At 44.3% G+C, this 25,678-nt stretch overlaps 1 protein-coding gene across 1 annotated transcript in view; it reads right to left on the bottom strand.

The window, feature by feature from the left end:
* Positions 1 to 25,678, bottom strand: part of GBE1 (1,4-alpha-glucan branching enzyme 1) — a 212,320-nt gene that overhangs the window by 142,083 nt on the left and 44,559 nt on the right. Inside the window, exon 3 of the mRNA XM_073668212.1 lies at positions 14,880 to 15,049. Within this exon, the coding sequence (XP_073524313.1) occupies positions 14,880 to 15,049 (170 nt within the window). The remainder of the gene's footprint in view (positions 1 to 14,879; positions 15,050 to 25,678) is intronic.

Genomic DNA, 25,678 nt, shown 5'->3' with positions numbered 1-25,678 from the left:
TGACACCCGGCACCCCCCATGTGATCAGCAGTTCTTTGTGACGGCAGCAGAAAAATCTCAATTGCGGAGAGAACAGCTGATCAACGGGGGTGCAAGATGTCGCCCCCCGACCGATCAGACATTGATGACCCCAAGGATAGGTCATCAATGATGAAGTAGTGGACAATCTATTTAACATAAGACAAAGCTGGAATGTGGAGCACAAATATGGCCATGTGCAGGTGTCCTTCAGCTCCTCTACAGCTGTACTAAACTGAACCTGGACCACCAGTGATCCAAGTCTGGTTATGTAGAACAAAAGTCTGCATAATTGTTATAAAGCCATTAAACTGTTGCTCTATTACTAGACTTTAAAAATAACTTTTATTGCTGTGAGCTTTAGTCAAGAGGTTGTTTCTTTTACAAATTAGGATCTACTAGAGCCGAGATACAAGGCCCCCATACACATCAGACTAATAGTGACGGGTTTAGTAACAGTCTATGGTATGTGCGCACGAACAGGAATTGCTTGCAGAAATTTCTGAAGCGTTTCTGCACCTTCTGGCAGCAAAAACACTGCGGAAATTCTCCAAGTTTTTTAGGCCTTTTTTTGCGTTTTCATGTGTTTTAGCCATAAGGCCATGTTGGAGGAGATAAGTATCTGCATTTCTAATTTTGGACTGCCGATCTTTTTGTTCTCCAGCAATAAGTCACCACCAGAGATATCTGGCACCAGGTCTCAGAGAACACAGGAGCGCTCATCAGAGTGAGTGCTCCTAAAAAATAGCTAGTTGTTTAGCTGATAACTAGCCAGAGGATATGGGGGCTTAAAAGGGTTGTCCTGGATGTTAACATTGATGGCCTACCGCTAGGATCAGTGGGGGTGCGACACCATGCACTTCTGCCATTGAGCGGTTACCAATGTCGGCAGGTGCCGGAATTGCTGTTATGGAGCTGCACAGCTCTGCCGACTGTATGGTGGCCGCGGCCGGGTACTGCACATCAAGCCCATATTCAAATTTTGAACACTAAATTCATAATTAAAAAAAACAGGGTAACCAGTTACAAGGATTCACCCTTATATACTGTTCCCACCACACACTTCAAGCTGAACTATCTTATCAGCTCACAATTAGGTTATGTGCACACAGTGCATTTTTTTTCAGGGCGGAAATGGGCCAGAAACGAATTGCATACCTTATCCCATGACATTTTGCAAGGTCTGTGCACATGATCAGGAATCTTCCTGAGCAGATTTCATGTGAAGAAAAAAATGCAGCACGTCCAATCTTTGTGTGTTTCCGCATGCGTTTTTGCCTATACAACGCATTGGAAAAAACGCATGGCAAATCCGCAGGAAAAAAAAAAAGCACAAAAAAAAAAATTCAGATTTTCAGCAGAGTTTTTCCTGCCAAAGAAATGCAGAAACGTGGAAATTTCTGCTTCAAATCCTGAATGTGCGTTCATACCCTTACACGGCCAATGCAAGCCGCCTATTGTGGCTGCAGTAAGTCAAGCCCTTTCTCTGCACAGACAGAGGATGCAATCTATGTCATCCACATGCTGATTGTACATTTTTGTTTTGACGAACAGACAAATGTAATAAAACTGATCGGTTGCATAACTGGTGAAATCAGAAGAAAATGGATCCAAGGTCAATATCTAATCTTATCTGCCAGTTTACAGAACGGAAGAGAAACTTCTGCATGATGCACTTCCTTACGTTCTCAAAACGGACAAATAAAAAGAAATTAAAAAAAATATATATAGTTTTCCTCTGCTTCTGTTTGCAACCGATCCGAGTTTTATACTAGTAGTTTTAATCCTAGATCTAGTTAAAAAAAAAAAAAAGGACAAGAGTCCGCTAAACTCGGAACGCGCCAGTTATATATTTTTTTTTACACCCTTGCTACTTTTTTAATGAATTCAAAATAAAGTATTTTTGCTTTTAATTCGCTTTGCTGGATTGAAAAACCTCTTCAAAACCCTTTTAAATGGATTTCCCAAATTGTACTAAATAGCCATACGGTAAATTAATGTCACCGTGTGTAAATATATAGTCATCTATCCGATATACGGAGGTGATGCACACAGGCGCGATCCGTAGCCCTCGTCTACCGTCGCTCGCTGTGCATTTGTATACACACGGGTATAAGCACACGTCCACACAAGTGATACTTTGTATAATAAAACGATACCATTGTTTGCTTATTGTATTCTATTCCACCATATTTATGTTGAAAGATTTCCATCAATTTTTTAGCTTGAGGCAAGAGACAAGCGTACGGGCGCTGAAGTCCTCTCGGAGATTTAAATTCCTCTGTTCTACACAAATAGAAAGCTACCCACAGTGAATAGGGGAATGGTACGGGGAACAATAATCTATATGCAATAGGTAGAAAATGTACAAGCAGCATCAATTTTACTGCTGCACCAGCAGGTTTCAGAGTAAATGTGATAGGTTCCCTGCAGGAAACATCTCTGCTGCCCTACAACGCAGAGATAAAGGGCTGACAGTTCAGTTTTTTTTTTCCAATGAAATGAGGAAAATAAGTTCCAAAAAAGGATTCTTCATAAGGATGCACGCTACACAAGAAATATAACCATATTAAAAAACTGCTATAAAAGCTATACAAAACAAGAAATAAGCATATGCACAACGGAAAGAGGAAGGAAGACCTACAATTGGATTTGAATGTTTAGAGTATGTCCACGCTAAGTTTTTTGTTGTTCAGGAGTTTTTGGAGCAAAAACAATAAAAAAACAACAAAAGGAGTTGAAAAATAATGAGTTTTGATTGGAGTGTTTCTGCTCCAAAAGGTTCTGGAAAAAAAAACTCAGAGTAACATGGCCTCAAGAGGGTTTACAGGATTTTCAAAAAATTGCCCAATACCAAAAATTGGTATGAATATTAAATAGTTTAACCACAGTCCTGTCCATTCGTCAACTGACCACTGTTAGCAGCAGTCACGTGAACAACGGCTGTGACATAACTACATGACTGGCAGGGATCTATGGAGAGGTCAGTGACATAAGTTCAGCAGCAGCTGGAGCTCCCACCTCACTGATTGGATTTATGGTGAGCTCAGAAGGCTAGAGATGCGGCACAAAGTCTCACTCCTGTGATAAAACAGGCAGGGAAATGTGTTACTTTAGAAAGCAGCATCTGGGATCCCACCCTGTCCTGTCTGTATACTCTATCTCTTCTCCTGACTTGGAGCAGTGCCATGATGAGACCAATGTTCCTGTAAGGTCACAGCCATTACACAGTACACAGCAGGGGCACAATTCTAAGATTATCTCAGCACAGGAACATTTTTTTTTTCTTTTTTTACACATCCAAATTGTGAAACTTATTATTTCATGATCTATTGATCTACTGTACTTGTTCGTGGGAAAACCTAAGTAAAATCCCTTGTAATAGCCTTAATCCACCAACACCACCAAGCTAAATATTGCTCATATCACTGTGAGCAGCCTCAGTAACATGGCCTGCCGGGTATCCAGACTTGTCTCCCATCGAGCACGTCTGGGACATCATTGGTCAACAATTGTAAAAGGAGCTGCCAGCAGCGGATCTTGATTTGCCCAACTGCATTCAGTGTGGCAGAACATTCCTCAGACAATCATTCATAAACAAGACGTGTAAATGGGTGTATTTCAGCACGTGGAGCTCATGCTCCTACTCCATACTGAATAAATCAAGAGGTTTTGAAAAAATGGTTACTGATTTTTATCATTTGTATAAATTAACTTGTTTATTCATCCTGTGATTTCCATAACTCCACGACTTTTCCTTCTTAGTGGTGCAATTTTAATGCTGAGCAGTGTATATAATTACACATAAACACAGATATTCATTTAAAAACATACAATTTAAAGCTCCCATCGCAATGATAAAGCACTCCGTTCAGATAATCTGTCACTCATTTCACAGTTTATCCCTTTGGTATAATATTGTGTAATACATATCTCGAATTATAAAGAGTATTACAATTTAACTAAGACCAAAGTTGCAAATTAAAGACAATGCCACCCAGGAGGGCACTTTAAATGCCTACTGCAAGGAAAACTTGTCTAATGTTTCAGAGACTCTATTTATTCCAGTCTACCAAACACGGTTGTAATTCAGAACGAGTTCTCTCTATTCTAATTTTCTAGACTGCATTGTCTAACAGATTAGCTTAAAACAATAATTGTGCTGCACGCTTTACTTTCATCATAAATCAGATTCAGTTGAACCGGAATCCACATAACTGGACGGACGCAAACAAAAATATATTAAATATGGTTCATTGGATTCATTATTTTTAGGAATGAACCCAACGTCAGACAGGATCACTGGGCTTTTTTTCCCCCATTTTGTTCCTCATGAATGGATTTATATATTCAAAAAAAAAGTAAAAAAAATCGGAACAAAAGGGCAGAAGAAGAGAAAAAAATTATGGCAAACGCAATCCGCACAGTTAGCATCTTGAATAAAACCACTTAATTAGGATACAACATATTGCAGCAAACATGAAATAATGCAGATCATTTTGGGTTCTATTCCCCAAAAAAAATTGGGTTTTAATGCTTTCAAAACCAAGATTAAAGATGAATATTGCTTTATGTCATCAAAATGTTTTGTTTGCCTTTCCCCATGCCATGTGTGATATTTACGGTTTTTATGCAACTAATGGCCTTTGGCTTGGTAAAATAATAAAACACACACACTCAAAATATTTTCTTTGTTGTTTCCACAGCATTATATATATCTATGAAATTTTACACATAATATATTCCTTCAATTCTCCAGAGTAGAATGATACCATATAGGCATAGAGTACTTGTCCCTTGACACAGCCATTCCAGCCAAAATAAAAAGGTTCCCATTAAAGAGAATCTGTCAGCAGGCCTTTGTTACCCCATTTGAGGGTAGCATAATGAAGGGGCAGAGTTCCTGATTCCAGCGATGTGTCACTTACTGGTTGCTTGCTGTCATTTTGATAAAATCACAGTTTTCTCTGCTGCAGATCTCGCAGTTCTCTGAATACCAAGCCCTGTATAACCCCGCCCACACCACTGATAGGCAGCTTTTTGTGGATAAGGGCAGAAACCAGCCAATCAGTGGTGGGGGCGGGGTTATACAGAGATCATGACTATGGAGGACTACCTGGCAGAAGTTTTGCTAGTCCTCTAGTGATAATCTCCTGCTGATAAATCAGTGATTATATCAAAACCACACTAGGCAGACTAGAAGGTGACACATCGCTGGAATCAGGGTCTCTGCCCCTACATTATGCTAATCTCAGATTAGGTGGCAAAAATCTGGTGACAGATTCCCTTTAAGCTTTGAAGTCTGTGCTGCTCATTTGCTTTTTTTGTAGTTAAAGGGGAACTGTTGGTCTGATATGTCCATTTTAAATGTATTTCCCATAATAAAATAATTATTGAAGATTATTTTTAGCTCTCCATTTTACGTCATTCCTCTATTATACCCCCTAGAAATGTACGAATAAATTGACACCTGGGTGTTACACTCACACTAGCCAATCAGTGTTGACTGAGGCAGGCTGGGTAAGAACACACCTCTGATGAGGGCAATGGTGATAACTGGAGGAACAAGAGAGAAAAGGGAAAACTCAAGAATTCTAAGAGAAAATACTTAAGAATGGGTATCAAGAATGTGCTAAAAAAAATGTCAGGAGTTGTGGCAGGTCCTCCAAGTGTAAGAGCAGAAAGGGGCATTACGGAATATCTAAAAAAAAAAAAAAAAATGGGGTGAGAACAATTATTTTTGGAATGGTTGATATACCTACATTCTGCATGATGTGGACATTATATGGCATGAACATTAGCATTTGGGAAAGGACATATTTTATGAAGGGTTCTTGATTAAAGTGTGAACTTTGCTTTATTTTGTTCTTTATTAATCATTTATTTTTAATAGGAAGCATGGAAATGACGATTTCTGAACTTAGGAACCAGCACATTACAACTAAAACGGTCTAAAAAAAATAGCAACATAGGCAGCTACAGGTTGAAAGAGAAATACACCTGGAAGATTTTTATTTTTTTTTATTTAAGGACTAATATATATTGAAAAGCTGAGAAAGAATCTAGCCATGAAATTTCACGTTTGGGGGATGAGCGAACCCGAACTGTAAAAGGTTTACTGTTCGGGTGCTTAATAAAGTTTATTGAAATGCTGCAGCACAGCCAATCAACAAGCTTTTAGGCTGTGGGCACTTCCTGAGCCATCACAGCTATGCGTAGGCCTGTATAAACGCCAGATCCCAAGAGCCGCAGCAATTCTGCTCTGATTAGCATAGGGACAGGACGCAGCGGGAGTGAGGGACAGAATTAGACTGGACAATCTGCAAAGAAAAAGCGTCTTTGCGTTCTCTGCACGTTTCTCAGTGGGAGTAGTGTGGCAAAAAAATTGCTGTGTATACTCTGCACCCCTGCCTGTGGGAGTACTGTTCCAAAAAGCCTCCGTGTACTCTGCAGATGTGTCTGTATGACTAGTGCGCCTAAAAAATAATTCTATTCTGCAGCCGTCTCTTTCCCATTTGTGGGCCAAAAAAATAATTTTATTCTACTGCTGAGTCTATACGAGTAGTGTATCTAAAAAATCATTTTACTATGCAGCCGTCTTTTTGCGAGTAGTGCGTCTAAAAATTAATTCAACTCTACCGCTGTACCTGTACGAGTCGTGATGGTGCCGAAAAAAAAAATAAATAAATAAAATGCCTTTAAGCCTCTGTGTGTGCTGTGCCAAAAAGCCTGTGTACACACTGTAGCCGGTCTGTACGAGTAGTGTGGCTAAAAAAAATAATTGTATTCTGCCGACGAGTCTGTACGAATTGTGGGACTGAAAATAAGTTATACTCAGCACCCGTGTCTGTGGGAGTACTGTGCATAAACACTAATTTTTCTACTCTGCAACTGTGTCTTTACTAAAAAACTTGCATGTGTACTCAACACATAACTGTGGGAAAACTCTGAAAAAAGGCTCTGTGGGGGTACTCTGCAAAACACCCTTCCTTTGTTTTCTTTTTTTTAATTTAAGTAGGCCCAAAAACATTGTGAATGGAAAATAGAAAAAACAAACTGCGGTGGAGTCTAACAATGGCTGGGTGCGGCTGGTATACTTCTATATTCAGCCAAAAGGTACGGACAGGTCCTGTAGCCTCCACGCCTGGTCCATTTTAATGAATGTGAGCTTGACCACGCTTGGTACACTTGCCGCAGGAAAGGCCAGCACCTCCAAGACATAAAGGGTAAGCTCAGGCCATGTGTTCAATTTGGAGACCCAAAAGTTAAATGGGCTTGACCCATAAATCAGTATGTGGAGACGTACGGACGCGAACTCTTCCACCATGTTGTTGAAACGGTCATGCTCATGGATTTGATTCCTTGAGCTTGTGTTTTGTGGTTGGCTTATCTTTCTGCCGAGTTACAGGAAACACCTTTTCTCTGGGTGTTTGGGTTCGGTTTTCTGGTTGTAGTCTGTCTAGCTTAACAGGGGTTTTCAATTGTCCACCTATATCTTTAATTTCGAGTGAGTTGCTACACAAGCATAACAACCGATGCCTTCTGCTAATACAGACATTATCAGATGGTGTTGTTGCAACGTGCGGAGTAAGGTTTTCCACATTTGTGCCATGGTAAGCCTCCCTTCCAAGGTGGTGCCAGTGCCCCAGCTGCATTGGCGACTTTATCCTCCTCTGCTTTGTGGTTCCACTGAGCCCCCGCTGTCAAGTGAGGACGCAGTCAGCAGTGCTTCTACCGGCGTGTGCTTGAATTCCGGCATTTTTCTAGCACGCTCTATTGACGGAAGTAAGGATGCCACGATGGGCTTGTAGCAGGGTGGCCACAAAGTAATCAGTACTTGTAACAATCCGGGCAACTCGGTGGTCATTTTGCAGGCACAGAAGCATGTACTGGCTCATGTGTGCAAGGCTGCCCAGAGGTAACGACAAGCTGTCCACGGCGGGAGGTGTATCATCTGTATCCCTCCAGCCATACTACAGTGATGCCTGTGAGCTGCTTTGAGTGCCACCCTGCTGTGAACAGATGGATTCCTGTTGTCTGTTCTTTATGCACAGGTAAATTTGGCACATAGGTAAATCAAGCAATTGAAAAGGCTTTACAATGGGTTTCTGCTCTCGTTGACCCATCGTTCTCCACATATTTTTTCAAGGAAGCATAGAAGTGAGATAGTAATGCTGATGGAGTCATCAGCGCTGGCCATGTTGGTAAAGTACGCGAAGAAGCGCAACATGGTACACAAGTCCCGTATGGAGGCCTACTCGTTGATCTTGAAGCTGTGTTCCGCAGAGCGACTCACCCGTGCCTGCTGCAGCTTAAACTCCAGCATTGCCTGCTGCTACTCGACAAGACTCTACAGCATATGCAAGGTGGAGTTCCATCTTGTGGGTATGTCGCATATGAGGCGGATAGCAAGAAGGCAGAAGTGACGCTGCACAGCAGAAAGGCGAGCTGCAGCAGGGTCAGAACGCCAAAAACGCACAGACGGCCGGCAATTTCTGACCGGATAAAGGAGACAGTGAATGAAGCGGAGAAGGAGGAGGAAACATGGACAGGGAAAAGGCTAGGGGCCGGCTTCAGATTTTTGCACCCTGCTCCCTCGTTTGTTGTGCAGCGTCAACACCACCTCTTCCTCCGAACTTTCCATGACATGCAGATGGCATTGACTCCTTATGAGGTCTAGGACCTCCATTCCGCATCGCATCATAACACCTCTCTAGTCCTTAACTCTGCTGCCCTACTAATCCACTTCTGTCCTTACTACTCTTCTGCTTCTCCCATCTGCAAATCCCTTCATGGTCTCCCAATTCCACAACGTATCCACTTCAAGTTACTAACTGACCTACAAAGCAGTCCATAATCTGTCTCCCCCTTATATCTCTGAACTAATCTCCCACCACGTAATCTCTGGTCCTCCAAAAACCACCTACTCTCCTCCACAATTGTACGTACAGTACAGACCAAAAGTTTGGACACACCTTCTCATTTAAAGATTTTTCTGTATTTTCATGACTTTGAAAATTGTACATTCACACTGAAGGCATCAAAACTATGAATTAACACATGTGGAATTATATACTTAACAAAAAAGTGTGAAACAACTGAAAATATGTCTTATATTCTAGGTTCTTCAAAGTAGTCACCTTTTGCTTTGATGACTGCTTTGCACACTCGTGGCATTCTCTTGATGAGCTTCAAGAGGTAGTCACCGGAAATGGTCTTCCAACAATCTTGAAGGAGTTCCCAGAGTTGCTTAGCTTTTGTTGGCCCTTTTGCCTTCACTCTGCGGTCTAGCTCACCCCAAACCATCTCGATTGGGTTCAGGTCTGATGACTGTGGAGGCCATGTCATCTGGCATTGCACCCCATCACTCTCCTCCTTGGTCAAATAGCCCTTACAATGCCTGGAGGTGTGTTTGGGGTCATTGTCCTGTTGAAAAATAAATGATGGTCCAACTAAACGCAAATCGGATTGAATAGCATAACGCTGCAAGATGCTGTGGTAGCCATGCTGGTTCAGTATGCCTTCAATTTTGAATAAATACCCAACAGTGACACCAGCAAAGCACCCCCACACCATCACATCTCCTCCTCCATGCTTCACGGTGGGAAGCAGGCATGCAGAGAGTCCATCCGTTCACCTTTTCTGCGTCGCACAAAGACACGGTGGTTGGAACCAAAGATCTCAAATTTGGACTCGTCAGACCAAAGCACAGATTTCCACTGGTCTAATGTCCATTCCTTTCGTGTTCTTTAGCCCAAACAAGTCTCTTCTGCTTGTTGCCAGTCCTTAGCAGTGGTTTCCTAGCAGCTATTTTACCATGAAGGCCTGCTGCACAAAGTCTCCTCTTAGCAGTTGTTGTAGAGATGTGTCTGCTGCTAGAACTCTGTGTGGCATTGACCTGGTCTCTAATCTGAGCTGCTGTTAACCTGCGATTTCTAAGGCTGGTGACTCGGATAAACTTATCCTCAGAAGCAGAGGAGACTCTTGGTCTTCCTTTGCTGGGGCGGTCCTCATGTGAGCCAGTTTCTTTGTAGCGCTTGATGGTTTTTGCAACTGCACTTGGGGACACTTTCAAAGTTTGCCCAATTTTTCGCACTGACTGACCTTCATTTCTTAAAGTAATGATGGCCACTCATTTTTCTGTACTTAGAATTTGTATTATGGCAAGAAAAAAGCAGCTAACAGTCTATTCAGTAGGACTATCAGCTGTGTATCCACCAGACTTCTGCACAACACAACTGATGGTCCCAACCCCATTTATAAGGCAAGAAATCCCACTTATTAAACCTGACAGGGCACACCTGTAAAGTGAAAACCATTTCCGGTGACTACCTCTTGAAGCTCAAGAGAATGCCAAGAGTGTGCAAAGCAGTCATCAAAGCAAAAGGTGGCTACTTTGAAGAACCTAGAATATAAGACATATTTTCAGTTGTTTCACACTTTTTTGTTAAGTATATAATTCCACATGTGTTAATTCGTAGCTTTGATGCCTTCAGTGTGAATGTACAATTTTCAAAGTCATGAAAATACAGAAAAATCTTTAAATGAGAAGGTGTGTCCAAACTTTTGGTCTATACTGTATGTTCCTCATCCAATCGCATGCAAGACTTCTCTCGAGTATCCCCCATCCTGTGGAATTCTGTGGCCCGACATATCTGATTATCCCCTACATTTGGAAATTTCAAGCAGAACTTGAAATCCCATGTCTTCAGAGCAGCTTACAGCCTGCAATGACCCCACTGCCACCTCACCACCACCAAAGCTGCTGCAAGCCCACTGTCTACTTCCCCATAATCCTGTAGAATGTAAGGATGCAAGAGCAGGGTCCTCTCCCCTCTGTACCAGTCTATCACTATTAGTTTGTTTATTGTAATTTTTATTTGGGTTTTGTATGTAACCCCTCCTCATGTACAGCACCATGGAATCAATGGTGCTGTAAAAAAAAAACAACAATTTCCACCCAGTCCTCACCCCTGCCCTCCTTGCCGGACTACACAGCAGAAAGCTGCAGCAGTTGCCACCTGTGTTTCATCAGAGATGTGTTGGGCTGGTCCGCTGACCATTTGCACTGCGCCTCCCATGCACTCATCCTCCAACAGAACAAGTGGTTGGGTATCCGTGTAATAGAAGTCAAAAAGCCTTATTGTCATCTGCTGGTTGACCGCAATCAAACGGAACCAAGATGCCTTAGGCATGTTGAAGGAGGAACAGATTTGAACGCGAGACCCGGTCAGGTGACGTCCAATGAGGCATTTTTAAATATAACGGTTGAGCGCGTCAAACCAGAGGTGATTTCAGCGCCAAGCTGTACAGAGAAGGAGACGCGCGCTGGATGCGCTGAGGGAACCAACCTGACAGGTCGGAGGCAGAGACCTACGAGGCAGCACAGGCTGACGACAGTGAACAATTGCCGGATTCACCGCAGAGGTCCCCCGAGTGCCGCAGAGGAGAGCTGGGATCTGCTTGTGGTGCTGAGTGACTTCACAGTACCCGACATTGCCAGTCAACCAAAAAAGTCCGGACCCCAATATCCAAGGCGCGAGAGACCGCCTCCAACGGCCGAGCAAAGAGGAGATGAGAGAAATGTGTCAGAGGAGTCAAGCCAGCAGAAACAGAGGAGCTGCATCAATGAACAGGGCCGTCACTTCAAATGATCATCCACGGTACCGGGGGCAGTGGGGTTTAGGATGTCAGGTTGGGAGGGGGACGGGCGAAGTGGAAAAAGCCAAACTAGATTTAATGGACTTTGTTAGAAAAAGACTTGAGGCCTAGAGGGAATAACCGGTGACCCCCGCTAGGGCCATTCACAAAGTTAAAGAACACCTGTGGTGACTTCCAGTTCGTGTCTCTGCGCATTGCATTTCTGACACCTGCTTTACATCAGAGCACTCAATCTCTTCCAATTGTGGGTCAGGGCCAGGTGGGCGGCCCAAGGGACCACAGCCATCAGAGTCATCAAAAAACAGAAGTGACTGCTGCATGACTTGGGATTCAGCCTACTTGTCTGATTTGCAAGTGGGTGAGGTGGAAGACAGATGCCCATGGGCGAAGGAACTGAAGGCACTCTCAGCGAACCAATCTAAAACCGCCTCGACTTGTTCTCGCCTCACCAATCATTAATCATCCAGCGGTACTCGGGCCTACGAAATTACACAGAACGTCCTATCACCTGCTCGCACAAGAGGAAGGCGTTTCATCTGGGAGCATAGCAGGCACAGATCGACAATGCCCTCTCCCTGCAGCATCTATGTTATGCACACGCCCGGACTGACTGGCGTGTGCGTGTTTATGTAGTGATTCCACTGTGCCATGAACCGGAGAGTGCCTGGAGGGGCGTAACTAAGTATCTGCCCGATCCGACCAAGGTCGCACGACGGCATACGACGCCAGTGCACCAGGGAGGAACCGAGCAGAGGAACCAGGGTCTACTCCAGGTCAGACTCCGGACACGGCTGTTGACCCACACCGGGGAATACAGGAACAGGCAGACTAGAGCACAAGCTGGGTAGGGTCCAGTACAGACTGGGAGACAAATTCGAAACCGCAGACGCGGTAGACAGAGCTGAGCAAAGCGAAAACCGCAGACGCGGTGGACAGAGCTGAGCAAAGCGAAAACCGCAGACGCGGTGGACAGAGCTGAGCAAAGCGAAAACCGCAGACGCGGTGGACAGAGCTGAGCAAAGCGAAAACCGCAGACGCGGTGGACAGAGCTGAGCAAAGCGAAAACCGCAGACGCGGTGGACAGAGCTGAGCAAAGCGAAAACCGCAGACGCGGTGGACAGAGCTGAGCAAAGCGAAAACCGCAGACGCGGTGGACAGAGCTGAGCAAAGCGAAAACCGCAGACGCGGTGGACAGAGCTGAGCAAAGCGAAAACCGCAGACGCGGTGGACAGAGCTGAGCAAAGCGAAAACCGCAGACGCGGTGGACAGAGCTGAGCAAAGCGAAAACCGCAGACGCGGTGGACAGAGCTGAGCAAAGCGAAAACCGCAGACGCGGTGGACAGAGCTGAGCAAAGCGAAAACCGCAGACGCGGTGGACAGAGCTGAGCAAAGCGAAAACCGCAGACGCGGTGGACAGAGCTGAGCAAAGCGAAAACCGCAGACGCGGCGGACAGAGCTGAGCAAAGCGAAAACCGCAGACGCGGCAGACAGAGCTGAGCAAAGCGAAAACCGCAGACGCGGCGGACAGAGCTGAGCAAAGCGAAAACCGCAGACGCGGCGGACAGAGCTGAGCAAAGCGAAAACCGCAAATGCGGCGGACAGAGCTGAGCAAAGCGAAAACCGCAGACGCGGCGGACAGAGCTGAGCAAAGCGAAAACCGCAGACGCGGCGGACAGAGCTGAGCAAGACGAAAACCGCAGACGCGGCGGACAGAGCTGAGCAAGGCGAAAACCGCAGACGCGGCGGACAGAGCTGAGCAAAGCGAAAACCGCAGACGCGGTGGACAGAGCAGAGCAAAGCGAAAACCGCAGACGCGGAAGGAACAGGGCTCTGTTCACACGGAACAGACTAGAAGGGAAAGGCAGAACCAGATACCCACAGGGTACTTGCAGAGAAGTAGCGAGTGGACCACAAACTCACAAACGGAAGTACAGTGACAACGAGCAGGAGTAGGTACGAGTTCAGACTCTGCAGAAAAAGGAAAGGAACGGACATAGAGAAAAAACAGGTAAAAGATAGGAGAGAGTTCAGACTGGAACTGAGTGTACGGAGGAGACCGACACTGCAGCGGGATACAGGAGCGGGTCTGGGAATACGGCCCCCAGAGAGGCAGGACGAACAGGCAAGGAGCGTGTTCAGACTGGCCTGGAAATACAGCCTCCAGGAAGGCAGAACGAACAGGCAAGGAACGAGTACAGACTGCAGGTTAAGGTACACAGATAGGACACAGTACAGACATGGGAACAGATACTGCAAGACAGGTAACATAGACAGGACCTGGCATGTCAGAGACAAAAGCCAACTGACAGGGCAAGATGCTCAGGCATGGGTTAATGGGGCAGCTGGTTTAAATACCAGGTGACAGACAGCAATAGGCTGAGGACGCACAAAGGGTGTGCCTGCAGCAGGTACAAAAAGCAGGAAGTGATCGGGCGCCGCCCATAAGCAGCAGACACAGAAGCAAACAGACAGCATGGAGGGAAGCCAGAGAGACACCCTGGACTGGAGATCAAGTGCGCGCTCTTGCACAGTGGGAGATGGACCACTATGCAAGGATGCCGCCAGGTATGTTACAATCTACACAATCCGTAACACGGCCAAGTGCCCCATTTGAGGCTCTCCTCATGGTTTTCACCAAAAAAGTGCAGAATATTACACGGCCTATATACAAAGAGACAGCGCCAGCAGATTATTACACTGCCTGTGTTGGCTACCTCCTCCTCCTGCACCGCCATCTCCACTTGAACCCTCACCTCCTGGTTCAAGATAAAATAACAGAAAAATATATATATATATATATATATATATATATATATATATATATATATATATATATATATATATATATATATATATATATATATATATATATATATATATATATATATATATATATATATATATATATTTTTTGTTTGTTTTTTTGTTTTTTTAAGTCATTTCCCTATCCACATTTGTTTACAGGATAATTATCCTGCTCTTACCCCCATTTAGCTTCCTTTTGCAGCCCCCTAGCCCTTACCATGTACATTTTACAGCACCGAAGTTAGGGTCGCCATTGACTTCTATTGGGTTCAGGTTCATGTTCGAGGTCAAGTCCGGATACCGAACCAAACTTTCAACTCTAGCTTGGTTGAACACGGCAAACCTGAATACTGGGTTCGCTCATCCCTATTCACGCTTCAACTTTATATACTTACTGAAATCCCCAGTAAGGAAAACTGCTTCAGCACCCGGGGCCCACTCTTTGCAATAAATCCCACCATCGGGCTGGGTATGGATACCAAACGACTGATAACTTCTTGAGAACTTATCCAATCCGCCTTCGCATCCTTCAAGTTTATTCAAAAGCTCTTGAAACAAAGCATACCTGCAAAGAAATTAGTGAAAATAAATGCACAAAACGTTTTCACCAATAATTATTTTGTGACATATTTTTATTTTATGCCTTTTTTTTATTCCGTACATTGTTGCCCAAGCTTATGTGTAGAGCATTTAGAAATAAGCTTTAGAGCAGCCGCTCTTGTTGACTTCTATGGGACAGGTTTTAATGGCATGATCTATGACCTGTGCAGGGAGATTATATATAATATATACACCGCACACGTATGTGTTTGTGACCGGTCCTTGTAATACTGGTTGATTTTATATTATACATACATACATACATACACACACACACACACACACAAGATAAAATTACTGTAGTCTGTTCTTTATGAACAGGCCAATTTAGCACTTCGAAAGCTCTCTGGGGCCCATCATTCTCCACTAATTAGCAAAAAAAAGCAAAATTTTAATTGCTTAGCGACTCCAGTAAATGGACATAAAACTTCTACACAACTCAGCAAATATGTTGGCTTCATGTTAGTAAGCCACATTACACACACACACACACACACACACAAATCCTGCTGACAGATTCCCTTTAACTGTTTGTTTTAGTATGTAATCTGAAAGCAGCACAATGCAGGTAGGGGCTGAGACCTTGAATCCAGCCATGTGTCACTTACTGGGCTGTATATTGCCGTTTCAATAAAATCAGGTGTTTGATCAGCAGGAGATCACTACAGGACTAGGGGCCCGTTACCTCATGGTCCAATCCCGCTCCCAAAACGGATTAACTTGCTGCCTATGCACAGTGTACACAGAAAACTGCCAATCACCGATGTGGACGGGGTTATACAGGGCTCAGCATTGTATCAAAATGACACAATGCAGACCAGTAAAGTGACATCACAGATATCAAGGTCTCCGTCTCTACATCATGCTGCTCTCCGACTGCATAGCAAAAACCTGCTGACAGAACAAAAAAAAACAAAAACGTGCAAAGCCTTAGAATTGTACCAGTCTTTTTAAAATGAGTAAAAACATGTTTAAGCCAAAATTTAATTTCCCAAATAAGACCCTCACCAGGCTCCCCCCCCCAAAAAAAATAGAAAAAACTTAGATACAGATCATAACACAAAATGTAGACCACGCAGTTTATGACCTCTACGCCATTATTATTACTATTTTTTATTATTATAGCACCATTTATTCCATGGCGCTTTACATGTGAAAAAGGGGGTATACATAGCAAAAACATTTACATAATCTTAACAAAACAAGTCAGCGACTGGTACAGGAGGAGAGAGGACCCTGCCCGTGAGGGCTCACAATCTACAAGAGATGGGTGAGGATACAGTAGGTGAGGGTAGAGGAGGTCATGCAGTAATGTGGTGGAGCGGTGGTTACTGAAGGTTGTAGGCTTGTCGGAAGAGGTAGGTCTTCAGGTTTCCTTTGAAGGCTCTGAGTTGTTGGGGTAGAGAGTTCCAGAATAGGGGGGGGGGGGGAATGTGTGGGATAAATCATGTATACGATTGTGTGAAGAGGAAATAAGAGGGGAGTAGAGCAGGAGATCTTGTGAGGATTGCAGGTTGCGTGCAGGTAAGTACTGGGAGGCTAGGTCCGAGATGAATGGAGGAAATAGGTTGTGGATGGCTTTATATGCCATGGTTAGGGTTTTGAGCTGGAGTCTCTGGGCAATGGGGAGCCAGTGAAGGGATTGACAGAGGGGAGAGGCCGGGGAATAGCGGGGGGACAGGTGGATTAGTCGAGCAGCAAAGTTTAGGATAGATTGGAGGGGGGCAAAAGTGTTGGAAGGGAGGCCACAGAACAGGAGGTTGCAGTAGTCAAGGCGGGAGATGATGAGGGCATGCACTAGTGTTTTTGTAGAGTCTTTGCTGAGGAATGCGCGAATCTGGGAGATAATTTTGAGTTGGAGTCGGCAAGAAGTGGAAAGGGCTTGGATATGTGGCTTGAAGGAGAGATCAGAGTCCACGGTTACCCCAAAGCAACGAGCTTGTGGGACTGGGGAGAGTGAACAGCCATTGACGTTGATGGATAGGTCAGATGGGGGATATGAATGAGAGGGTGGAAAGATGATGAATTCTGTTTTATCCATGTTAAGTTTTAGAAATCTGGCAGAGAAGGATGAGATGGCAGACAGACATTGTGGGATTTTGGTTAATAAGGAGGTGATATCGGGTCCAGAGAGGTTGATCTGTGTGTCATCAGCATAGAGGTGATACTGAAAGCCGTGAGACTATGAGCTGTCCCAGGCCAAAAGGTGTAGATGGAGAAGAGCAGAGGTCCTAGAACTGAACCTTGGGGGACACAGACAGATAGGGGGCAAGATGAGGAGGTGGTGCGTGAGTGGGAGACACTGAATGTCCTGTCTGTTAGGTATGAGGAGATCCATGATAGGGCCAAGTCCGTGATGCCAAGAGATGAGAGAATCTGCAGTAAGAGGGAATGGTAGACTGTCGAAGGCAGATGACAGGTCCAGGAGGAGGAGGATGGAGTAGTGTCGCTTGGATTTGGCGGTTAGTAGGTCGTTGGTGACTTTGGTCAGGGCAGTTTCAGTCAAGTGATGCGGTCGGAAGCCAGATTGTAAGCAGTCGAAGAGGGAACATGAGGAGAGATGGGAGGACAGCTCAAGGTGGACATGTTGTTCTAGTAGTTTTGAGGCATAGGGGAGAAGTGATATGGGGCGGTAGCTAGTCAGAGAGGATGGGTCAAGGGAGGGCTTTTTGAGGATGGGTGTGATTGCGGCATGTTTGAAACAGGAGGGGAAGACACTGGTTGTTAGTGTTGAAGAGGTGGGTTAGGGTTGGGATGAAGACTGTGGTAAGGTTAGGGATGAAGTGGGATGGGATTGGGTCAAGTTCGCAGGTGATGAGGTGTGATTTGGAGAGTAAAGAGGAGACTTGACCTTCTGTAATGGTGGAGAAGTGAGGTTTGGAAGAGGAAGGGCGAGAAGATATGAGGAGGGGTTGTGGGGACTTTAGGCAAAATCTTGGTCTGATGGTGTCAATCTTCTGCTTGAAGAATGAGGCTAAGTCTTCGGCTGAGATGAGAGAAGAGGGAGGAGGCGCTGGGGGACGAAGGAGAGAAATGAAAGTGTTGAATAGCTGTTTAGGGTTGTGGGACAGGGAAGATATGAGAGATGAGAAGTAGGTTTGTTTTGCTGCAGTGAGTGTGGACTTAAATATTATGAGGGATTGTTTGAATGCGATGAAGTGCTTGATGGAATGAGATCTTTTCCACCTCCGCTCAGCAACCCTGGAGGCCCGTCGCAGTTCTTTAGTAAGGTTGGTGTGCTAGGGTTGCCTGTTGATTGTGTGAGCTTTGGTATGTGTGAGAGGGGCGATCAAGTCGAGAGCTGCAGCTATTGTGGTGTTATATAAAGCAGCAGCAACATCTGCGTCGTGTACGTGTATAGAATTTATGAGGGAGGAGGGATTCAGAGAGCGAGTGTACAGTCATGGCCAAAAGTATTGAGAATGACACCAAAATTATATTTTCACATGATCTGCTGGCCTCTGGTTTTTATTAGTGTTTGTCTGATGTTTATATCACATACAGAAATATAATTGCAATCATATTATGAGTACCAATAGGTTATATTGACAGTTAGAATTAGTTAAAGCAGCAAGTCAATATTTGCAGTGTTGCCCCTTCTTCTTCAAGACCTCTGTAATTCTCCCTGGCATGCTCTCAATCAACTTTTGGACCAAATCCTGACTGATAGCAGTCCATTCTTGCATAATCAATGCTTGCATTTTGCCAGAATTTGTTGGTTTTTGTTTGTCCACCCGTCTCTTGATGATTGACCACAAGTTCTCAATGGGATAAAGATCTGGGGAGTTTCCAGGCCATGGACCCAAAATCTCTATGTTTTGTTCCATGATCCATTTAGTTATCACCTTTGCTTTATGGCAAGGTGCTCCATCATGCTGGAAAAGGCATTGTTGGGCACCAAACTGCTCTTGGACGGTTGGGAGAAGTTGCTCTTGGAGGACATTCTGGTACCATTCTTTATTCATGGCTGTGTTTTTAGGCAAGACTGTGAGTGAGCCGATTCCCTTGGCTGAGAAGCAACCCCACACATGAATGGTTTCAGGATGCTTTACAGTTGGCATGAGACAAGACAGGTGGTAGAGCTCACCTCTTCTCCGAATAAGCTGTTTTCCAGATGTCCCAAACAATCGAAAAGGGGATTCATCAGAGAAAATGACTTTGCCCCAGTCCTCAGCAGTCCACTCCCTGTACCTTTTGCAGAATATCAGTCGGTCCCTGATGTTTTTTCTGGAGAGAAGTGGCTTCTTTGCAGCCCTCCTTGAAACCAGCCCTTGCTCAAAGAGTCTCCGCCTCACAGTGCGTGCAGAAGCACTCACACCAGCCTGCTGCCATTCCTGAGCAAGCTCGGCACTGCTGGTAGTCCGATCCCGCAGCTGAAACAGTTTTAAGATACGGTCCTGGCGCTTGCTGGTCTTTCTTGGGCGCCCTGGAGCCTTTTTGACAACAATGGAAGCTCTCTCCTTGAAGTTCTTGATGATGCAATAGATTGTTGACTGAGGTGCAATCTTTGTAGCTGCGATACTCTTCCCTGTTAGGCCATTTTTGTGCAGTGCAATGATGGCTGCACGCGTTTCTTTAGAGATAACCATGGTTAACTGAAGAGAAACAATGATACCAAGAACCAGCCTCCTTTTAAAGTGTCCAGTGATGTCATTCTTACTTAATCATGACTGATTGATCTCCAGCCCTGTCCTCATCAACAACCACACCTGTGTTAATGGATCAATCACTAAAACGATGTTAGCTGCTCCTTTTAAGGCAGGACTGCAATGATGTTGAAATGTGTTTTGGGGGTTAAAGTTCATTTTCTGGGCAAATATTGACTTTGCAAGTACAGTAATTGCTGTTAAGCTGATCACTCTGACATTCAGGAGTATATGCAAATTGCCATTACAAAAAATGAAGCAGTAAACTTTGGAAAAATTACTATTTGTCTCATTCTCAATACTTTTGGCCATGACTGTAGGTCAAGGTGTTTGAGGTTTCTGCGAGGGTAAGTTTGTGGAATGGGGATTGTGAACCTGGAGAGGAGTGGGCAGAGAATGAGGTTGTGGTCAGAGAGAGGGAGAGGTGAGTTAGAGAGGGAACAGAGGCGGGTGAAGATGAGGTCCAGCATATGGCCATCTTTAGGAGTAGCTGCAGAAGACAATTGAGAAAGGCCGAAAAAGGAAGTGAGGGATAGGAACTTAGAGACAGATGAGTGGGACGTGTCAATGAGGATGTTGAAGTCACCCATTATGATAGTGGGGATGTCAGCGGAAAGGAAGTGAAGCAGCCAGGTGGTGAAGTAGTCTAAGAAAGTGGTGGCTAGCCGTGGGGGTCGGTTAATGACGGCCAGTTGGAGGCCGGAGGGGGAATAGATGAACACAGTGCACCTCAAAAGAGGGGAGCGTAATGGAGGGTGGCAGTGGGATTTGGGTTTAGGCGCAGGTATCTGACAGGAGAAAACCTAAGTCTCCACCATGTTTTCCATTGGGGCGGGGGGTGTGGGAAAGGTTGAGTCCGCCATACGAAAGTGCAGCAGGGGAGGCTGTGTAAGAGGGGGTGAGCCAGGTTTCGGTGATGGCGAGGAAGGAAAGTTATAGCAAACCTCTCTAAATCACAACAGATTAGCCTGGTTAATGTCCTAATTCACTAGAAGCTCTTCTTGTTACCAGATATTAGTGACTAATTGCTAAAAGTTGAGCTCAGAGGAAATACAGATCTGATGAAGTAGGAGAAGATTCTCTGCCATTTCATTAGTTTTACATCTCAAACTCCTTAATTAACAATTGTCATTACAGCACCAGGATAGGCAGCAATACTGTGCCGAGATGTAAAGACACACCTCAGTGTTCCTCTCAAATTAAGTCACCTATCTTAGTAAATTTCATGGGGAGCTAAATAAAACCTTCAGGGCTGACCCCATCATGGCAAGTCATATTGAGGACCTCAAAAGGATTGGTCATCAATATCAATCAGTGAGGGACCATCTCCGCTTGCACTATTCAGGGTGCAGCAGGTCAGGTCCTTTCATTTTTTTTTGTTGCCATATTGATAAAGATTATACATTTTTAAAAATCTTCTTTAAACATAGCTGTATGATGGTTTTTGTGTTTTCTAATATCAACACAAGTGAGTTTTTTATAGATCTAGGCACTTCGTGTGATTGTGTGCCTGCAGTCATGGAGGCTTTGCCCTGCAAGATGGGTGCTGTGGGGAACCAGGCCTTTCCCCTTGCTGGTGCGAAGTTGCCTCGGCGGTGGTTGAAGCATGACGCCACACCTTTTAGGCTAGGGACCCACTGAGAGCCTAGCCGTGATGTGGCAGTGGATTCACACAGTCTGATCAGAATGTTAAACTAAGAACTTCAAGTTCAGTTTTGTACATTTCGACTTGCGGTATCAGATCAATGTATGATTTTTGGATGCGTGGACCATGTAAGGGTTAAATCAGTAATAAGTAAGCAAAGCTGCTCATCCTTGGAGAAAGGTCTGGATAGAGCGGTGCGAGTCAGGATCTGTTTTTGGTGACTCTGGGATGTGTTGTTCAGCTTGACATGAGCCCACTCTGTGAAGACAACCAAGGACACAGCATCTTGGGCTAGGCCACGTGAGGCTCTCTAAGGACTTAGGGAAACCCTGCGTTGGAGAGATTGGCATTCCCTAAGAGCTTCAAGACGGCTTTTCTGATTATTTGGGACTCAGCCTAGCAAGTACCCTTCTAATTCAGCCTCAGGGCGTACTGGTACCATCTGAATATATATATATATGTGCATAGATAAATAGACTTATAGAGGTCCAGTTAGTTAGGATAACCGGCCTTTTCTGTAAGGGACACTTCAAAAACTGCTCAGAGTAGGCGATTACTAGAGTACTGGAACAACACTGTTTTATTGCTTTATGCACAGAAAGGGTTAATCGCGTGTATTTTGCTTGCATATTAAGGCTGTGTGCACACGGTGTGTTTTTGATGCATTTTTTTTCCGTGCCGAGTTAGCCCAAAAACGCTAGGGAATCCTTATGCCTGCAAAGTCAATGAGAATCCTGAAGTGCTGTGCACATGATCAGTATTTTTCCTTTCAGGATTTGCTGTGTGTTTAAACCTGCAGCATGTCAATTCTTTGCGCTTTTTTTTGCCTGCGTTTTACACCCTTTGCATACACTGCAAAAAAAAAGCATGTAAAGACGCACAAAAAAAAGGGCAACAAAAACGCGTGGAATTTTCAACTGCGCTTTTGCTGCCAAGAGATGCAGAAACGTTGCAGAAATTTATGCACCAAATACTCAACCATCCTTTCCTTTGATTTACAAACTGGTTAGTAAATGTTCATATTAGATCATCTAAACTTTGTGCGTGTCTGCTGATTGCTGCTGTACCCCTCGTCCCGTGGCTGTCTCTCATCAACGTCTCAGTCCATGTCCTTTTTTCTACAGTAATGGCTTCTCATAATACTTTTCTTTGATGCTTTCCATGTGCTGTATGTGATTTTCACAGACCCATAGTCTTGTATGGATAATTTAGATAAAAAATGGACAGGTTGCCGTGATTTTTTTTTGCAGACACAGGGTTCAAAGAAAAAACAAAACAAACACACACACACACACACACACACACACACACACACAGGCTAGAACTAGAAGTGCAGAAAAGCTTGCCTTTGACAGTCAATTTGGGATCTGTGCAGTAGGTCCGTCCCTAGAGATTTCCATGCTACATCCCATCTGTTGCACTGAGGTAAGTACCATGGTGTAAAAGGATTTAGACTAATTCGGTTTTCTTAGTCCCGTCTTGCTCCCTTCCTATAATGTTCCTGATCAGTCTGCTAATAAAAGTTTCTAATACACAAAAGTAGGCAGAGATAGCGGAACTTTATATAGTGTTTAGGTGTCAATTAACATTTCCACCCAGTTATCAGCTCTCATGGCAGAGAATATCTCTTGTGCTGATGACCGGACTAAGACCATACAGATTTACTTTCCAAATCATCACCGCCCCCCCCCCCCCCACACCATAAAATATTATTTATTTCTTTAGTCCCAACAGTAGACGTCTCAAATGAAGATCAATTCAGTATCGACTCCGTACACCAAGGCAATTATAACCAGCCAATAACAGACAGCCGGCCAATCTATCACACCAGGTGCTGAAAAGACCTAACAGGCACATGACTGGTTTTGGCAGCATCTCAAAACTTGCTGCCACGGCCAGTAACAGCTTATCTGCAAGGCTGTCGGTTGTCGCACCCCCCACAATCAGATATTGCTGACCTATCCTAAGTATAGGCCATCAATAAATAAAAGTAATTGCCAATCTCTTTAACCCTAGAATGCATGACCATAAAAAGCTACACTTTCACATACCTGGGGCCTTTTAGGCCCGTGTGCAAATAACATGGATTAACTGAAACAAAAATGACAAACAACTATATACCTGAGGAATACCTAGAGTTTCAAAATTCTAACTAAAGTAATCTTGCAGAAAATAGAAAACTATTAACAGGGCCGGCCTGCGAGGCCCCAGGTATGCGTTCTAGGGTTAAACTGCTAGAAGCAGTGCCAACCAAAATCCTGTCCATCAATGACTGCGATACATTACACCCATCATCTGTAACCAGTGTTGGACTGGGCTGCCAAGGGCCCACCAGTAACCAACTCCAGGGTCCCACTTTTCATCTAATGTATATAACAATGAGCTGGATAGATTGTTACATGAATAAGATGCCGCCTTTGTCTGTAATAGTGTGGCAAGTGCTGCGCATAGAAGAGGGTAGTTGACCACTCTTGCACAGGGGCCCACCGGAGGATTCTCCTGTTCTCTTGTGTGCCAGTCCAAGCCTGCCTGTATCTAAAGGTCTGTCTGTGAGAATACATTGTCAAACTGGACTTTCAGGCTATGTTCACACATGTTGAGTTTTTCAGCATTACAAATCTGCAGCAAAACCCAATCTCTGGCAGGAAATTAGCTGCGTCAAAAAAGACGCAAGTTTTGCTGCGTTTTTTCAGCATTTTTTTCACTGTCCTTCTGTCTCTATTTATGCATGTACATAAAGTTCTGTGAAAAAAAAAGAACCCCGTTCTATTTTGCCATCAAAAACGCTGAAAAAACGCTGATGCAAATTTTGGTGTGGTTTTTTTTTTTTTTTCACCACCCATTCCTTCCTATGGGTGAAAAAAAACACTGAAAAAATGCTGAAACACTAAATTACTTACCGGTAATGTGTTTTTCCTGAACCCATGACAGCACCTACAACGAGAGAGGGGATCCGCCCTTCCAGGACAGGAAACCTACAGAATAAAAGGGCGGTGCCTCTCCACCACCTCAGTTGTTTACAGAGCATGAGAGGACACTACTTAATAGTTATATATCCCATGATTTTTCCTTCTACACACCACGTGAATCAAACACCATGAAGGAAAAGAAGTGATCAACTTCTACCAGTGATGGGAGGGAATATAAGGGTGCTGTCATGGGTTCAGGAAAAACACATTACCGGTAAGTAATTTAGTGTTATCCCATCACCCATGACAGCACCTACAACGAGAGATTTACAGAGAAAAAATTCTAAAGTTAGGGTGGGACCACAGCCTGTAGAACAGTTTTCCTAAAGGAAAGGACAGTAGAAGTTCCCAGATCAAGCCTATAGTGTTTATAGAAGGTGCAAGGTGAAGACTGAATCGCAACCTTACATAATGCTTGATGGGGACATCCGCTTTCCTATTGTTCTGCCATGGACTCCCCGGATTAGCACCGAAAGTAGGGTGCATAATTTCCTGACTTTTATGGAAATTGGAAGCTATCTTTGGAAGATAAAGTAGCTCCCGAACCGACCCATCTTCTAGGATCTGTATAAACAAAGGATTAACCAAAAAAGCTTGAATGTCACTAACTTACCATGCTGAAGTCAGGGCCATCGGGATAATAGTCTTTAATGTGAAGACCCTGAATCCATGGGTTCAAGCGAAGGCTTGTTACAGCCGTAAGCACTGGATTCACATCCCAGGGTGCCATCTTTGGACTGAAAATGGGCCTAGATCCAAAGCTCACTTTCACAATCCTTGCTTATTCAATGAAGGTTGGACACTGTTCTAGTAGTCTACGGCTAAAAAGGTCCACTTGCAATTCTCTTCCTCTTTATATAAGGTGCTGTTAAAGATAAATGGTGAGACTTCGCCATCTGAACTGATTAGACATAAGTGTCATTAGGGATCTTGGCAGAGTTCCTCCATAATGGATTATGTAAGATAAAGCTACTCTGTTGTATGACAAGACATTTACATGGTGAACATGTATAGATGAATGGAGCTTTCTTATATACTGCCTAAAGCTTCTTTAGGTTAGAGGAAGCCGGTCTTTAGAGGCAGCCCCCGGGTGTGTACCCATGACCATGCTACTACTGGAATGTAGGAGATTAGAGTTATTAACAACAATATTGCCTTGTTCAGAGTTGTGTCCAGACTGCTTATTAATTTTGACATATAGCAGGACTCCTTATTCTACCTTGGGAGACCACAACTCTTACTCACTGCCCAGTGAGTTCTGCAGCACTCGATGGATCTGCCCATAATCCCGAAATAGTTGAGGTAAACTATTGTCAATGCCTTTTCCTTTGATA

This window comes from Phyllobates terribilis, unplaced genomic scaffold (assembly GCF_046119375.1).
Source record: "Phyllobates terribilis strain yellow unplaced genomic scaffold, ASM4611937v1 Scaffold_2__4_contigs__length_985480577, whole genome shotgun sequence".
Classification (NCBI taxonomy): Eukaryota; Metazoa; Chordata; class Amphibia; order Anura; family Dendrobatidae; genus Phyllobates; species Phyllobates terribilis.
The sequence above is the reverse complement of the archived record's forward strand: the minus strand, read 5'-3'. Positions and strand labels throughout refer to the sequence as shown.